Genomic DNA, 16075 nt, shown 5'->3' with positions numbered 1-16075 from the left:
GCAGGAAAAGGTGCCAGGAAGGGAGGGTGGGTTGTGAGGGGGCGTGGACCTGACCAGGTAGTCACGGAGGGAACGGTCTTTGTGGAAGGCGGAAAGGGGTGGGGACGGAAATATATCCCTGCTGGTGAGGTCTGTTTGGAGGTGGCGGAAATGTCGGCGGATAATATGGTTTATGAGAAGGTTGGTAGGATGGAAGGTGAGCACTAGGGGAGTTCTGTCCTTGTTACAGTTGGAGGGGTGGGGTCTGAGGGCGGAGGTGCAGGATGTGGGCAAGATGCGTTGGAGGACATCTTTAACCACGGGGGAAGGGAAATTGTGGTCTCTAAAGAAGGAGGCCATCTGGTGTGTTCTATGGTGGAACTGGTCCTTCTGGGAGCAGATACAGCGGAGGCGGAAGAATTGGGAATACAGGATGGCATTTTTGCAGGAGGTAGGGTGGGAAAAGGTGTAATCCAGGTAGCTGTGGGAGTTGGTGGGTTTATAAAAAATGTCAGTGTCAAGTCGGTTGTCATTAATGGAGATGGAGAGGTCCAGGAAGGGGAGGGAGGTGTCAGAGATGATCCAGGTAAATTTAAGGTCAGGGTGGAATGTGTTGGTGAAGTTGATGAATTGCTCAACCACCTCGTGGCACCAATGCAGTCATCAACGTAGTGGAGGAAGAGATGGGGAGTGGTGCCTGTGTAACTACGGAAGATCAACTTTTCTACATAGCCAACACAGAGACAGGCATAGCTGGGGCCCATACGGGTGCCTTTGGCCTGGAGGAAGTGGGAGAATTTAAAGGAGGAATTGTTAAGGGTGAGGACCAGTTCAGCCAAACGAATGAGAGTGTCGGTGGAAGGGTACTGTTGGGGACGTCGGGAGAGGAAAAAATAGAGGACTTGGAGGCCCTGGTCATGGCGGATGGAGGTGTAGAGGGATTGGATATCCATAGTGAAGATGAGGCGTTGGGGGCCGGGGAATCAGAAGTCTTGGAGGAGGTGGAGGGCATGGGTGGCGTCTCGAACGTATGTGGGGAGTTCCTGGACAGGGGGGATAGAACAGTGTCGAGATAGGTAGAGTTGAGTTCGGTAGGGCAGGAGCATGCTGAGACAATGGGTCGGTCGTGGTGGTCAGGCTTGTGGATATTGGGAAGGAGATAGAACTGGGCAGTGCGGGGTTCCCGGACTATGAGGTTGGAGGCTGTGGGTGGGAGATCTCCTGAGGTGATGAGGTTCTGTATGGTCTGGGAGTTAATAGCTTGATGATGGGGGGTGGAGTCATGGTCGAGAGGGTGATAGGAGGAGGCGTCCTCGAGTTGGCACCTGGCTTCAGCGGTGTAGAGGTCAGTGCGCCAGACTACCACTGCATCCCCTTTATCCGCTGGCTTAATGGTGAGGTCAGGATTGGAGCAGAAGGAGTGGAGGGCTGCGCGTTGTGAGAGTGAGAGGTTGGAGTGGGGGAGGGGGGGTAGACAGGTTGAGGCAGTTAATGTCCCAGCGGCAGTTGGAAATGAAGAGGTCGAGGCGGGTAATAGGCCAGTGCGGGGTGTCCAGGTGGATGCAGTGCATTGGAGGTGGGTGAAGGGGTCCTCGGAAGGTGGGTGGGAATCCTGATTGTGAAAGTAAGCTCGGAGGCGGGGGCGGCGGAAGAAGTGTTCGACGTCATGGTGTGTATTAAATTCATTGATGCATGGACGGAGGGGGATGACGGTGAGTCCTTTGCTGAGGACTGATCGTTCATCCTCAGTGAGGGGGAGGTCTGGGGGGATGGTGAAAACTCGGCAGGGCTGGGAGCTGGGAGCTGGGATCTGGTGTGGGTGTGGAGCTGGGAGTGGGGTCGGAGCCAGTAACTGGAGTGGGTGTGGTGGTGGGGGGAATGGGGGTGGAGTCATGAGCAGGGATGGTGTTCTCCTCAGGGTTCTGGGAGCGGGGATGGTGACAGTGGGATCTGTGGGGGGTGTGTCAGCAGAATGCAGGTGAGTGGCATTGTTGGGGGCGGAAGTGGTGGCGAACATGGCAGAAGGGGGGGCAGAGGTCATTGAGCATGTGACATCAGCGATGATGTGAGGGGTGGAAGCAATGTCATGTGTGGTGCATGTGGAATTGTGAGGGGCGGAAGTGGCTGTGGAAGCGGCTGTGATGGGGGTGGAAGTGACATCATCGATCACCGGGGGGATGGTAGCTGCACCAGCCGCATGGCTAATGGCGTCCGAACAGTTCCAGAGGCAGGGGAATCTTCTGGAACATTTGACGAGTGCTGGTTATGGAGGTGGGTGTATAAAAGTTTGTTGTACTTACAATTTTTGATGTTTGAGATGATGTTGAGATACCTAATCATTGATTCCTCACCCATTAATAGCCATGGACCAGAAACATAATTCAGATTGCCATATTGATAACATGACTTCAAATGCAGGTCAGAAGCTCTCTCCTGACCTTCCAGCTTGTAAGTATGAAGTCTGATTGTATACTGGCCACAAACTTAGTTCAATGAGTTCTGCTCCCATAACATACAGCAAATTCAGCAGTATTCAGAAATATGCAGCCATCTTGACTGATATACCAATGACATACTATGGATGTAATGAATAATTTCTGTAATATGCACTGCAGCAACATCGCAGCTCCCTTCAATACAATCTTCCAAACTCATATTGTCTACCGGGAAGAGATAGTGGATTGGTGCTCATGTTATAGAGTCATAGAGATGTACAGCACAGAAACAGACTCTTCAGTCCAACTCATCCATGCCGATCAGATACCCTAACCTAATCTATCAGCAGATCTGACAACCATTTGTCAGCACTTGGCCCATATCCCTTCAAACCCTTCCTATTCATAGACCCATCCAGATGCCTTTTAAATAATGTAATTGTATCATCCTCCACTACTTCCTCTGGCAGCTTATTCCATACATGCACCACCCTCTGTTCCTCTTACGTCTTTCCCATCTCACCCTAAACCTATGCCCTCTTGTTCTGGACTCCCCCACCCCAGGGAAAAGAATTTTCCATGCCCCTCATGATTTTATAAACCCCTGTAAAGGTCACCCCTCAGCCTCCGATACTTCAGGGAAAACAGCCTCAGCCTATCCAACCTCTCCCTATAGCACAAATCCTCCAACCCTGGCAACATCCCTGTAAATCTTCTCTGAACCCTTTCAAGTTTCACAGCAACCTTCCGATAGGAAGGAGACCAGAATTGCATGCAATATTCCAAAAGTGGCCTAATCAATGTCCTGTACAGCCGCAATATGACTTCCCAACTCCTATACTCAATGCTTTGACCAATATAGGAAACCATACCAAATGTCTGCTTCACTATCCTATTTACCTGCGACTCTACTTTCAAGGAGCTATGAACCTGCAGTCCAGTCTCTTTGTTCAGGGCTAATGCTCCAAGGACTTAAGTTCAAATTCTACCATGACAGTAGAGTAAACTTAAATTCAATCAATATATTTGAAAAAAATGTGGAATTAGAAGGTAGTATCAGGGTATGCTGATCGTGAAACTATTGTCATCTTGTACATTAATATTCTTTCGGGGAGGAAATCAGTCATCTTACCTGGATTGGCCTATGGCGACTCTGATCCACAATAATGTGGGGTCTAGATCAGAGAGGTGCTGGAAAAGCACAGTAGGTCAGGCAGCATCCGAGGAGCAGGATAATTGATGTTTCGGGTAAAAGCCCTTCATCAGGATTAGAGGCAGGGTGCCTGCAGATTGGAGAGATAAATGAGAGGGGGATGGGCACTCTGCAGGCACCCTGCCTCTAATCCTGATGAAGGGCTTTTGCCTGAAACATCGATTTTCCTGCTCCTCGGATCCTGCCTGACTTGCTGTGCTTTTCCAGCACCATTCTAATCTAGACTCTGGTTTCCAACATCTGCAGCCCTTGTTTTTATCTTCACAATAATGTGGTTGAAATACAACTGCCCCGTGAAAATGATGCAGTCAGTCTAGGGAAAGCAATGGCCTAATGGTGTTAACATGTTAATCCAGAGACCCAGTTAATTGACTGGAACTTGGGTTCATCTCATGCCACAGCAGAAGCTGGAATTTGAATTCGTTAAAAATCTGGAAATAAGTGTTTAATGATGACCTTAAATTCATTGTTGGGTAAACCCATCTGGTTTACTGGGAAGGAAACTGCCATCCTTATCTGGTCTGACCTAGGTGTGACTCCAGACCCACATCAATGCGGTTGACTCTTAACTACTCTCTGGGTAATGAGAGACGGACAATAAATGATGGCTTAGTCAGTGACACCCTCTTCCCATGAATGAAGAAGAAAAAGCTCAGTTAGGGATGGAGAACAAATGTTCATCCTACCAGTTGTGCCTATTTCCCATGGAAAATTAAACCTGAATAGCAAGGTCTGCAGGCACATGAGAACAGCACCTGTAAGTTACATACCATCGTCACTTTGAACGGTATTGTCTTTTTTGTCAATGAGCCAAAACTCTCCCTTACAGTATTGTTGCTAAATAGTTAAAAATCATACAATACCAGGTTATAGTCCAACAGGTTTAATTGGAAGCACACTAGCTTTCGGAGCGACGTTGCTTGACTATCACCTGATGAAGGAGCATCACTCCGAAAGCTAGTGTGCTTCCAATTAAACCTGTTGGACTATAACCTGGTGTTGTGTGATTTTTAACTTTGTACACCCCAGTCCAACACCGGCATCTCCAAATCGTTGCTAAATAGGACTGCAAAGGTTTAGAAGATAACATCTTTTCCAGCTCAATTAAGGATGGGCAATAAAGGTTGCTCTTTTGTATATGTCCACATTTCATGAAAAAGTAAAAATCAGACAATTGAGAAAATATGTTTGCAATATATGTTTAATGAAATAGATATTAAAAATAAAACTGCATTACTTACCTTTGCTGCTCCGATTTGATCTTTACGAAACTTCTCCAGTGGTGCAATTAAAACATCATTAGCATTCTGAATCTACAACAGAAGTACAAAATATATTATTTTAAATGATGCAACAACTTATATTAATCTACCGTAATATTTTATACCAAAGTTTGTGAGAAGATTTGTAGCTCAGGTACTCGTTGTTGTGGTTCTGTTCATCGAGCTGGGAATTTGTGTTGCAGACATTTCGTCCCTTGTCTAGGTGACATCCTCAGTGCTTGGGAGCCTTCTGTGAAGAGCTTCTGTGATGTTTCCTCCGGCATTTATAGTGATTTGTATCTGCCGCTTCCGGTTGTCAGTTCCAGCTGTCCGCTGCAGTGGTCGGTATAGTGGGTCCAGGTCGATGTGTTTGTTGATAGAATCTGTGGATGAGTGCCATGCCTCTAGGAATTCCTTGGCTGTTCTCTGGTTGGCTTGTCCTATAATAGTAGTGTTGTCCCAGTCAAACTCATGTTGCTTGTCATCTGCGTGTGTGGCTACAATGGATAGCTGGTCATGTCGTTTCGTGGCTAGTTGGTGTTCGTGGATGCAGGTTGTTAGCTGTCTTCCTGTTTGTCCTATGTAGTGTTTTGTGCAGTCCTTGCATGGGATTTTGTACACTACATTGGTTTTGCTCATGCTGGGTATCGGGTCCTTCGTTCTGGTGAGTTGTTGTCTGAGAGTGGCTATTGGTTTGTGTGCTCTTATGAGTCCTAGTGGTCGCAGTAGTCTGGCTGTCAGTTCGGAAATGCTCTTGATGTATGGGAATGTGGCTCGTCCTTTGGGTTGCGACATGTCCTCGTTCTGTTGTCTTTCCCTTAGGCATCTGTTGATGAAATTGCGCGGGTATCCGTTTTTGGCAAATACATTGTATCAGTGTTCTTCCTCTTCAATTCATTCAATTTCATCAAATTCATCCAACACACAAACCAACAGCCACTCTCAGACAACAACTCACCAGAACGAAGGACCCAATACCCAGCATGAGCAAAACCAATGTAGTGTACAAAATCCCACGCAAGGACTGCACAAAACACTATATAGGACAAACAGGAAGACAGCTAACGATCCGCATCCATGAACACCAACTAGCCACGAAACGACACGACCAGCTATCCTTAGTAGCCATACACTCAGATGACAAGCATCTTGAGTTCGACTGGAACAACACTACTATTATAGGACAAGCCAAACAGAGAACAGCCAGGGAATTCCTAGAGGCATGGCACTCATCCACAGATTCTATCAATAAGCACATCGTCCTGGACCCAATATACCGGCCACTGCAGCGGACAGCTGGAACTGACAACCGGAAGCAGCAGAGACAAACCACTACAAATGCAGGAGGAAATATCACAGAAGTGCTTCACAGGAGGCTCCCAAGCACTGAGATGTCACCTAGACAAGGGACGAAATGTCTGCAACACAAATTCCCAGCTCGGCGAACAGAACCATATTTTATAGCAGTCTAAAACTGGAATAAGTAGCTTCAATAAAGCATAAAAGCTATAGGAAGTAATTGAGGCCAAAAACTGGATGTTTTCAAGAAGAAATTAGTTCTAGCTCTTAGGGTGAAAGGGAGCAAAGCATATGGGGAGAAAGCAGGATCAAGGGACTGAGTTAGATAACTAGTCATAATCGCATTGAATGGTGCAGCAGCCTCAAAGGCTGAATGACCTACATCTGCTCCTATGTTTATATGTGACAGTGTTATAAAGATGTTTAATCTAAAATACTAATTTATCATTTATTCGGCTGGGTATAATAATTCATTCATCTGTACTGTCACCAGCTAAACCAATGTGTCTGGCTTTCTTTTTTAAGGCAACACTTTTCAAAGTGGTGTGCACTGGATATAACAACAAAATGGTTGCATTTTTGAAGAACACTAGCTGTTCACACCTGACCCAGATTATGGGGTTAAATAAACTGATTTTGAACAAAGAAAGTAACTGCCCAGGGGTATCAAGACTTTGCCCTCACTCTTTCTAAAACCCCTGTCATCAGCATTTGAGGATCAAAAACCTACTGGAAGACTTTATTGCTGTGGGTGGAAGGTTTCAAAACAGAAGCCTGAATCTACATCACTGTCTCCAGAAAAAGACATTTCAAACAACATAACTAATCCAGGAAGAAATTCTAACACTGTGAGTTATGTGGAAAAAGACTTAGTGTAGTTTAACATTTACAAAATCTGCCACTCTTTTATCTGATTTTGACTTTTTTAAACCAAACTGGTCTGAGTGTCCATCCTTTTAAACGGTGAAGGAAACAGATGGTGCTCTTTTCTATTTTGCGCATATACAGTTGCAAGTGGAGTTCCGCAGGGACCAGTTCTGGGTCCTCTGCTGTTTGTAATGTTTTTTAATGACTTGGAAGAGGGGGTCGAAGGGTGGGTCAGTAAATTTGCAGATGATATGAAGATTGGTGGAGTTGTGGACAGTGAAGACGGCTGTTGTCGGCTGCAAAGGGACTTAGATATGATGCAGAGCTGGGCTGAGGAGTGGCAGATGGAGTTCAACCCTGACAAGTGTGAGGTTGTCCATTTTGGAAGGACAAATAAGAATGTGGAATACAGGGTTAACGGTAGGGTTCTTAGTAAGGTGGAGGAGCAGAGGGATCTTGGGGTCTGTGTTCATAGATCTTTGCCACTCAGGTGGATAGAGCTTGTAAGAAGGCCTATGGTGTATTAGCGTTCATTAGCAGAGGGATTGAATTCAAGAGTCGTGAGGTGATGTTGCAGCTGTACATGACCTTGGTAAGGCCACATTTGGAGTACTGTGTGCAGTTCTGGTCACCTCATTTTAGGAAAGATGTGGAAGTTTGGAGGGGGTGCAGAGGAGATTTACCAGGATGTTGCCTGGAATGGAGAATAGGTCATGCAAAGATACGTTGAGAGTGCTAGACCTTTTCTCATTGGAATGGCGAAGGATGAGGGGTGACTTGATAGAGGTTTATAAGATGATCAGGGAATAGATAGAGTAGACAGTCAGAGACTTTTTCCCCAGGTACAACAGAGTGTTACAAGGGGACATAAATTTAAGGTGCAAGGTGGAAGGTATAGGGGAGATGTCAGGGGTAGGTGCTTTAACCAGAGAGTGGTGGGTGCATGGAACGTGCTGCCTGGGGAGTGGCAGAGTCAGAATCATTGGTGACCTTTAAGCAGCAATTGGATAGGTACATGGATAGGTGCTTAAGCTAGCACAAATGTTAGGCACAACATCGTGGGCTGAAGGGCCTGTTCTGTGCTGTATTGTTCTATGTTCTATGTACAAGGGTAGCAAATACATACGAACACCATTGCCTGCAAGTTCCCCTCTGAGCTACTCACCTTCAGTGTCACTGGGTCAAAATCCTGAAATCCCCTCCCTAAAGGTCAACCTACAGCAAGTCAATTATAACAGTTCAAGAAGGCAGCTCATCACCACCAAGGGTAACTAGGCACAGGCAATAAACACTGGCTCAGGCATCCCATGAGTGAATTTAAAAAAAACAACCTACATAGATTTTATGGGGATTTTCAGGATATTTGCACATCTTAAGCCATTTGTTACCTTTTCATAACTTTGCCTGAGTAAGTCTTTTGCAAGAAAACTAAATTTTTCTATGTTAACTTCAGGAACCTGACTGGTTTGTTCTGATTTGGAGCTAAATACAGTCTAATTTGTAATTTAGATGACCGAAAATTGGAAATGTCACCTCCCTCCTAAAGTTAAACTCTGTCGTGGCCAGTAGAGGAATGGAACAAAGAAAGGATTCAGCCTGTCCTTTTTGATTTAGCAGACTACAATGGGATGCAGAATCTAATTTTTCCAGACAACCAGTCCAGAAAAGTAAACGTATTCTCACACAAATTACATTTTTTGTTTGCAATATGAAGACCTTTTAGAAGACTTTTAATACTAAATCCATAAAAAAACAGCTACAGAAAAGAAAACAGATTACAATCCAGAAAATATCACAATCCATTAAATCATCAATAGTAAGGTTGAATATTCCCCTGGGTTTGGGAAAAACCAATCTCTTCATTTTTGTCACTCACAAACTGGAGAATCGATCAATGTGTGACTCTACATGCCAGTTATACTTTTTCAGGCTGAGATTGAATTTGCACAGAAGTTTACAAACCATGCTGGAGAGTGCAAGTACTGAGGGCCAGTTAGAAGGCCTTAGAAAGTTCTCCCATATGGTACTCCACTCCTCACTAGCCCTTTACATTGATACATATTGACTCTAATGGCCATACCATCTTTGCACCCCTATGTATACATTATGCCCAGTTAGATAACATCTCACCTCATTGCACCAAAAGTATCCCCCATAGCTACTTACTGAATATGTACCATTCTCAGATTACAAACAATACCAATGAAAAATATTTTACATTCCTTAAGAAATAAACCTCTCATCATCTGATAAAAACTTCCACCTTATTCCAGAGAAAATCATATACTCTGCCCTGTGAAACAGAAACCTTACAACCCTGTTAGTTTGTGACAACAAACCAAAAGAAAAACTGCAAAGGACCAATCCACCACTCCAGGTTCATGAACCTGTCATTCATTCTCAGATTAACTAAATGGCTTCTGTGTTGAAATGCATTAATATTTGAAACTCAGGTAAGCATTCATAATGGCTACAGCAATCCAAACAATAGACTGCTCTCTAGAAAGGTAAGAACTTGTAGGGTCATCCATGTTAAATAATGTATTTTAGTTTTAGTCATATCAAATAATCAAAGCGGATTAATCAGTTAGCCCAAATATATTAAAATAAAACAAACCAAAGAACTGCAGATGCTTGAAATCTGAAACAAAACAGAAATTGCTGGAGAAACTCAGCAGGTCTGGCAACATCTATGAAGAAAAAGCAGAGATAATGCTTCGGGTCCAGTGGCCCTTCTTCTTGTGTTAAGGAAGGGTAACTGGACTCAAAACATTAACCCTGCTTTCTCTCCACAGATGCTGCCACACTTGCTGAGTTTCTCCAGCCATTTCTGTTTTTATAGCCCAAGCACATTATTCTGGCTAAACACATTCAGTGTAGGTCACTAATGTACTACGTGACTGACACAGCTTGGACTTCAAAGACAGACCCTTGTTACACTTCTTTTCAGAGAACAAACAGAGAACTTGCGACCTTTCAAGGTTGACTGAGCAAGCTGATATCATTAACTCCTTATCAAGCACATGGGTTTTTAAAGAAAGTTAAAGGACCCTATTATCTGGAATGGGAAAGGAAAATTAAAAGCTGAGTTCTATTTTGGGGATTAATGTGTAGTATTTTAGAAAAAGAGTAATTATATTTTGCTAAATGCATTCTTTGTATGAGAATTGTTTCTGTAATAGTATGAGACTAGTTTTCAGTATAGTCCTCTCTGAATCTCCAAACCATGTATTATGTGAATGTATAGTTCATTATGTTGTCTTTTTTACATATTTATTGTCATACTTCATTTAAATTCTATACATGCTTTAGGTCAGCAACCATCTTTTGTATTAGTTTGATATTGTACATTTTAAGGTAATTTACAATTTACCACTTAAACATTTGTTAAGAAGAGAATTTTCCCAAGCACCAGTCACTAGCAATAATACAGCCCCGAGCAAACGGCCACGAAAAACAAACCATCATTGATAAAGCATTTGATTTAATAGGAACTCTCGCCAATTCAATAAATCTCAGCAGATGAACTCTGGGTACCTATAAGTCATCAACAAACCATAATGAACAGAATGATCTCAAGAAAAATTGGTATTTTATCCAAAAAGAAATCAATCAAGGGATGGTGGAAGTTGATATCAACCAATGATTATCCCATTTAGAACCAGAGATTGACTCTGCATCCACTCAATTCAATGCAAAGTTAGCCTCGCCTCGTTTGGATCAATCAGAATGTACTAACGTTATAAATCTGCTTTGGGTTGTGGTTTCGAAAGAGTTAATCAGCACCAGCTTTCATTGACCAAGGTGTACGTTAGGGTTGACGATAAAGATCAGAGCCTGATGCAGCCAAATGCAAAAGACTCCAGAAGTAGAAGTTATGTAGAAGGAAAAGAAATTTACAAACAATGGTGTTCATTTTAATTTCAACTAACTTAAAGGAGTATCTGTTTACATCTGCTAAAATCTCAAAACCTTTGTGAAAATCAGGCAGGATTATTTACATCACAATAGAAAAGACAACAATGCAATACCATAACTGCCCTCAGTGGAGGCAATAAGCATTTTGCGCAAGGCATTCCAAAACTGCAAGGCACTGAAACTTTCCTTGGGGTTTAAAAAAGCTTCTCCACACTGATTCTGCATTGAATTATTTGAGCAGAATTCAGGTTAAAAAAAAATTGCTACATGAAGAAAAGTCTCTTTTCTATATTTAATTTTCACCCCATCTTCAAACTCAAAAGGGCATCTCTTATTGCACCAGTGCTAATTTTCATTTATGCCACAAAAAAACTTAAGGATTTTAAGTCAGAATGGGCTTAATGTCAAAGGTTATAAGGGAATTTTAGGCATATTTGATGATAGGAGAAAGTGAGGACTGCAGATGCTGGAGATCAGAGTCGAGAGTGTGGTGCTGGAAAAGCACAGTAGGTCAGGCAGCATCCAAGGAGCAGTAGAATTGACATTTCGGGAATAAGCCCTTCATCAGGAATATCTGATTATATCCAAATTAATTTCAGGTAATAGACAATAAACAATAGACAATAGGTGCAGGAGTAGGCCATTCTGCCCTTCGAGCCAACACCACCATTCATTATGATCATGGCTGATCATCCTCAATCAGTATCCTGTTCCTGTCCTATCCCCATACCCCTTGATTCCACTATCTTTAAGAGCTCTACCCATCTCTTTCTTGAAAGTATCCAGAGACTTGGCCTCCACTGACTTCTGGGCAGAGCATTCCATATATCCACCACTCTCTGGCTGAAGAAGTTTTGAACATAGAACAGTATAGCACAGAACAGGCCCTTCAGCCCACGATGTTGTGCTGACCATTGATCCTCATGTAAGGTAAATCTAATGTATGAACCCTCAAATTTCTGTGACCATATGCATGTCCAGCAGTCTCTTAAATGTCCCCAATGACCTTGCTTCCACAACTGCTGCTGGCAACGCATTCCATGCTCTCACAACTCTCTGTGTAAAGAACCCATCTCTGACATCCCCTCTATACTTTCCACCAAACAGCTTAAAACTATGACCCCTCGTGTTAACAATTTCTGCCCTGGGAAACATTCTCTGGCTATCGACTCTATCTATGCCTCTCATTATCTTGTACACCTCAATTAGGTCCCCTCTCCTCCTCCTTTTCTCCAATGAAAAAAGTCTGAGCTCAGTCAACCTCTCCTCATAAGATAAGCCCTCCATTCCAGGCAGCATCCTGGTAAACCTTCTCTCAACCCTCTCCAAAGCATCCACATCTTTGGAGAGGGTGACCAGAACTGGACACAGTATTCCAAGTGTGGTCTAACCAAAGTTTTATAGGGCTGCACCAAGATCTTACGACTCTTAAACTCAATCCTCCTGTTAATGAAAGCCAAAACACCATATGCTTTCTTAACAACTCTGTCCACCTCGGTGGCCATTTCAGGGATGTATATACCTGCACACTAAGATCCCTCTGTTCCTCCACACTGCTAAGAATCCTGTACTCAACTTTCAAGTTCAACCTTCCAAAATGCATCACTTCACACTTATCCAGGTTGAACTCCATCTGCCACCTCTCAGCCCATCTCTGCATCCTGTCAATGTCCCACTGCAGCCTACAACAGTCCTCTATACTGTCAGCGACACTTCCAACCTTTCTGTCATCTGCAAACTTGCTAACCCATCCTTCAATCTCCTCATCCAAGTCATTAATAAGAATTACAAAGAGTAAAGGCCCAACAACAGAGCCCTGTGGAACACTACTCACACTGACTTCCAGGCAAAATACTTTCCTTCCACTACCTCTCGCTGTCTTATGTCGATCAGCAAATTCTGTATCCAGACAGCTAAATTTCCTTGTCTCCTATTCCTCCTGACCTTCTGAACGAGCCTACCATTGGGGACCTTATCAAATGCCTTGCTGAAGTCCATATATACCACATCCACCGCTCAACGCTCATCAACTTGTCTAGTAACATCCTCAAAGAATTCGATAAGGTTTGTGAGGCATGACCTGCCCCTCACAAAGCCGTGCTGACTACATTTCATATTGCCATGCTCTTCCAGATGGTCATAAATCCTATCCCTCAGAATCCTTTCCGACACCTTGCAGACGACAGATGTGAGACTGACTGGTCTGTAATTGTCGGGGATTCCCCTATTTCCTTTCTTGAAGAGAGGAATTACATTTGCCTCCCTCCAGTCCTCAGATACGACTCCAGTGGAGAGCGAGGATGCAAAGATCTTCGCAAACGGCAAAGCAATCACATTTCTCGCTTCCCAAAACAGCCGAGGACAAATCTGGTCTGGCCCTGGCGACTTGTCAATCTTAATGTCTGTCAAAATTTTCAGCACATCAGCTTCTTCAATCTCTATCTGTTCCAGCATGCTTACCTGCTCCTCAATGGTTTCATTTACTACAAGGTCCTTTTCTTTAGTAAAGACAGAAGCAAAATACTCATTTAGGGCTTCCCCTACCTCCTCAGACTCTATACACAAGTTCCCTATGCTATCCCTGATCGGCCCTACTCTTTCTTTGGTCATTCTCTTATTCCTCACATACATGTAAAATGCCTTTGGATTCTCCCTGATCCTTCCTGCCAAGTCTTTTTCGTGCCCCCTCCTGTCTCTCCTCAGACCATTTTGAGCTCCTTCCTAGCCTGTCTGTAATCCTCTGGAGATGAGCAAGATCCTTGCTTCCTCCACCTTAGGTAAGCTGCCTTCTTTCTTTTGACGAGAAGCTCCTCCGCTCTCGTCATCCAAGGTTCCTTTATCTTACTTCTTCTTGCCTGTCTCAGAGGAACACATTTATGCATCACTCGCAACAACTGATCCTTAAACAGTCTCCACATGTCTATAGTGCCCTTTCCATGGAACAATTGCTCCCAGTCCATGCTTCCCAACTCACATCTGATAGCATCATAGTTTCCTTTTCCCCAATTAAATATCCTCCCATTGTGCCTGCTTCTCTCCTTCTCCATAGCGATGTAGAATGTAAATCAGTTGTGGTCACTATCACCAAAATGCTCTCCCACCACAAGATCTGACACCTGGCCCAGCTCATTGCCAAGCACCAAATCCAAAATGGCCTCTCCCCTTGTCGGCCTGTCAACGTACTGAGTTAGGAAACCCTCCGGAACACACCTTACAAAAACAGCTCCTTCCAAACCATCTGCTCGAAGGAGGTTCCAATCAATATTGGGAAGGTTAAAGTCACCCATTACAACAACCCTACTACATCCACACTTTTCCAAAACATGCCGACCTATGCTTTCTTCCATCTCCCTGCTGCTACTGGGGGCCTGTAGTAAACCCCTAAAGAGGTGACTGCTCCCTTACTATTCCTAATTTCCACCCATACTGACTCAATAGGCAGATCCTCCTTGACAATGGTAACTTCTGTAGCTGTGATACCCTCTCTGATAGTCGTGCTACACCCCCTCCTCTTTTTCCCCCCTCCCTATTCTTTTTAAATGTTCTAAACCCTAGAACATCCTGCAACCATTCCTGCCCCTGAGAAACCCCCGTCTCTGTTATGGCCACAACATCATAGCACCAGGTACTGATCCATGCTCTAAGCTCATCACTTTTGTTCCTGATACTCCTTGCATTAAAGCAAACACACTTTAACCGATCCCTTGGTTCTTTTCCAGTAAATTCCTTCCCACTGGCTGCGCTACCTCTTGCTATTGCCTCATCTCCATCAACTCTCACCACCGGTATATAGCTCAGGTTCCCACCCCCCTGCCATACTAGATTAAACCCTCCTGAACCACTCGAGCGAACCTTCCACCCAGGACATTGGTCCCCTTCCAGTTCAGGTGCAACCCGTCCTTCTTGTACAGGTCCCACCTTCTCCAGAAGGCATCCCAATTATCTACATATCTGAAGCCCTCCCTCCTACACCAGCTGCACAGCCACGTGTTAAGCTGTGCCCACTCCCTGTTCCTCGCCTCGCTATCTCGTGGCATGGGTAGTAAACCTGAGAACACTACTCTGTTCGTCCTGCTCTGCAGCTTCCATCCTAACTCCCTGAAATCACTTTTTATATCTTTGATCCTTTTCCTGGCTATATCATTGGTGCCAACATGTAACATGATTTCTGGCTGTTCGCCCTCTCCTTTTAGAACCTACACCCAATCGGAGACGTCCCGGACCCTGGCAACAGGGAGGCAACATACCTTCCGGGAATCCCGATCTGATGATATCCAAGTTTCTCCTCAATTCTGTTCTAAGTGGCCTACCCCTTATTTTTAAACTGTGTCCTCTGGTTCTGGAGTCACCCATCAGCGGAAACATGTTTCCTGCCTCCAGAGTGTCCATTCCTTAAATAATCTTATATGTCTCAATCAGATCCCCTCTCACCCTTCTAAACACAAGTGTATACAAATCCAGCATAAGGTAGTTCAGCCATTCCGGGAATTGACCTCGTGAATCTATGTTGCACTCCCTCAATAGCCAGAATGTCTTTCCTCAAATTTGGAGACCAGAACTGCACACAATATTCCAATTGCAGTTGCATCAGGGCCCTGTATAGCTGAAGAACCTCTTTGCTCCTATACTCAATTCCTCTTGTTATGAAGGCCAGCATGCTATTAGCTTTCTTCACTGCCTGCTGTACCTGCATGCTTGCCTTCATTGATTGATGTACAAGAACACCTCGATCTCATTGTACTTCCCCTTTACCAAACTTGACTCCATTTAGATCGTAATCTGCCTTCCTGTTCTTGCCACCAAAGTTTAATAACCACACGTTTATCCACATTAAACCACATCTGCCATGTATCCGTCCACTCACCTAGCCTGTCCAAGTCACCCTGTATTCTCATAACATTGTCCTCACATTTCACCCTGCCACCCAGCTTTGTGTCATCAGCAAATTTGCTATCATTACTTTTAATACCTTCAACTATATCATTAATGTATATTGTAAACAGCTGTGGTCCCAGCACCAAACCTTGTGATACCCCACTGGTCACCGCCTGCCATTCCGAAAGGGATCCATTTATCACTACTCTTTGCCTCCTGACAGCCAG

The 16075-nt window shown here is 44.2% G+C and overlaps 1 protein-coding gene across 2 annotated transcripts in view; it reads right to left on the bottom strand.

Moving 5' to 3' along the window:
• arhgap42a (Rho GTPase activating protein 42a) overlaps positions 1-16075 on the bottom strand; it is a 343140-nt gene that overhangs the window by 112836 nt on the left and 214229 nt on the right. For both annotated transcript variants that reach the window (XM_060826434.1, XM_060826435.1), the window contains one exon: positions 4869-4940. In XM_060826434.1, coding sequence (XP_060682417.1) covers positions 4869-4940 — 72 coding nt within the window. The remainder of the gene's footprint in view (positions 1-4868; positions 4941-16075) is intronic.

The sequence above is a fragment of the Hemiscyllium ocellatum genome, chromosome 6 (assembly GCF_020745735.1).
Source record: "Hemiscyllium ocellatum isolate sHemOce1 chromosome 6, sHemOce1.pat.X.cur, whole genome shotgun sequence".
Classification (NCBI taxonomy): Eukaryota; Metazoa; Chordata; class Chondrichthyes; order Orectolobiformes; family Hemiscylliidae; genus Hemiscyllium; species Hemiscyllium ocellatum.
The sequence above is the reverse complement of the archived record's forward strand: the minus strand, read 5'-3'. Positions and strand labels throughout refer to the sequence as shown.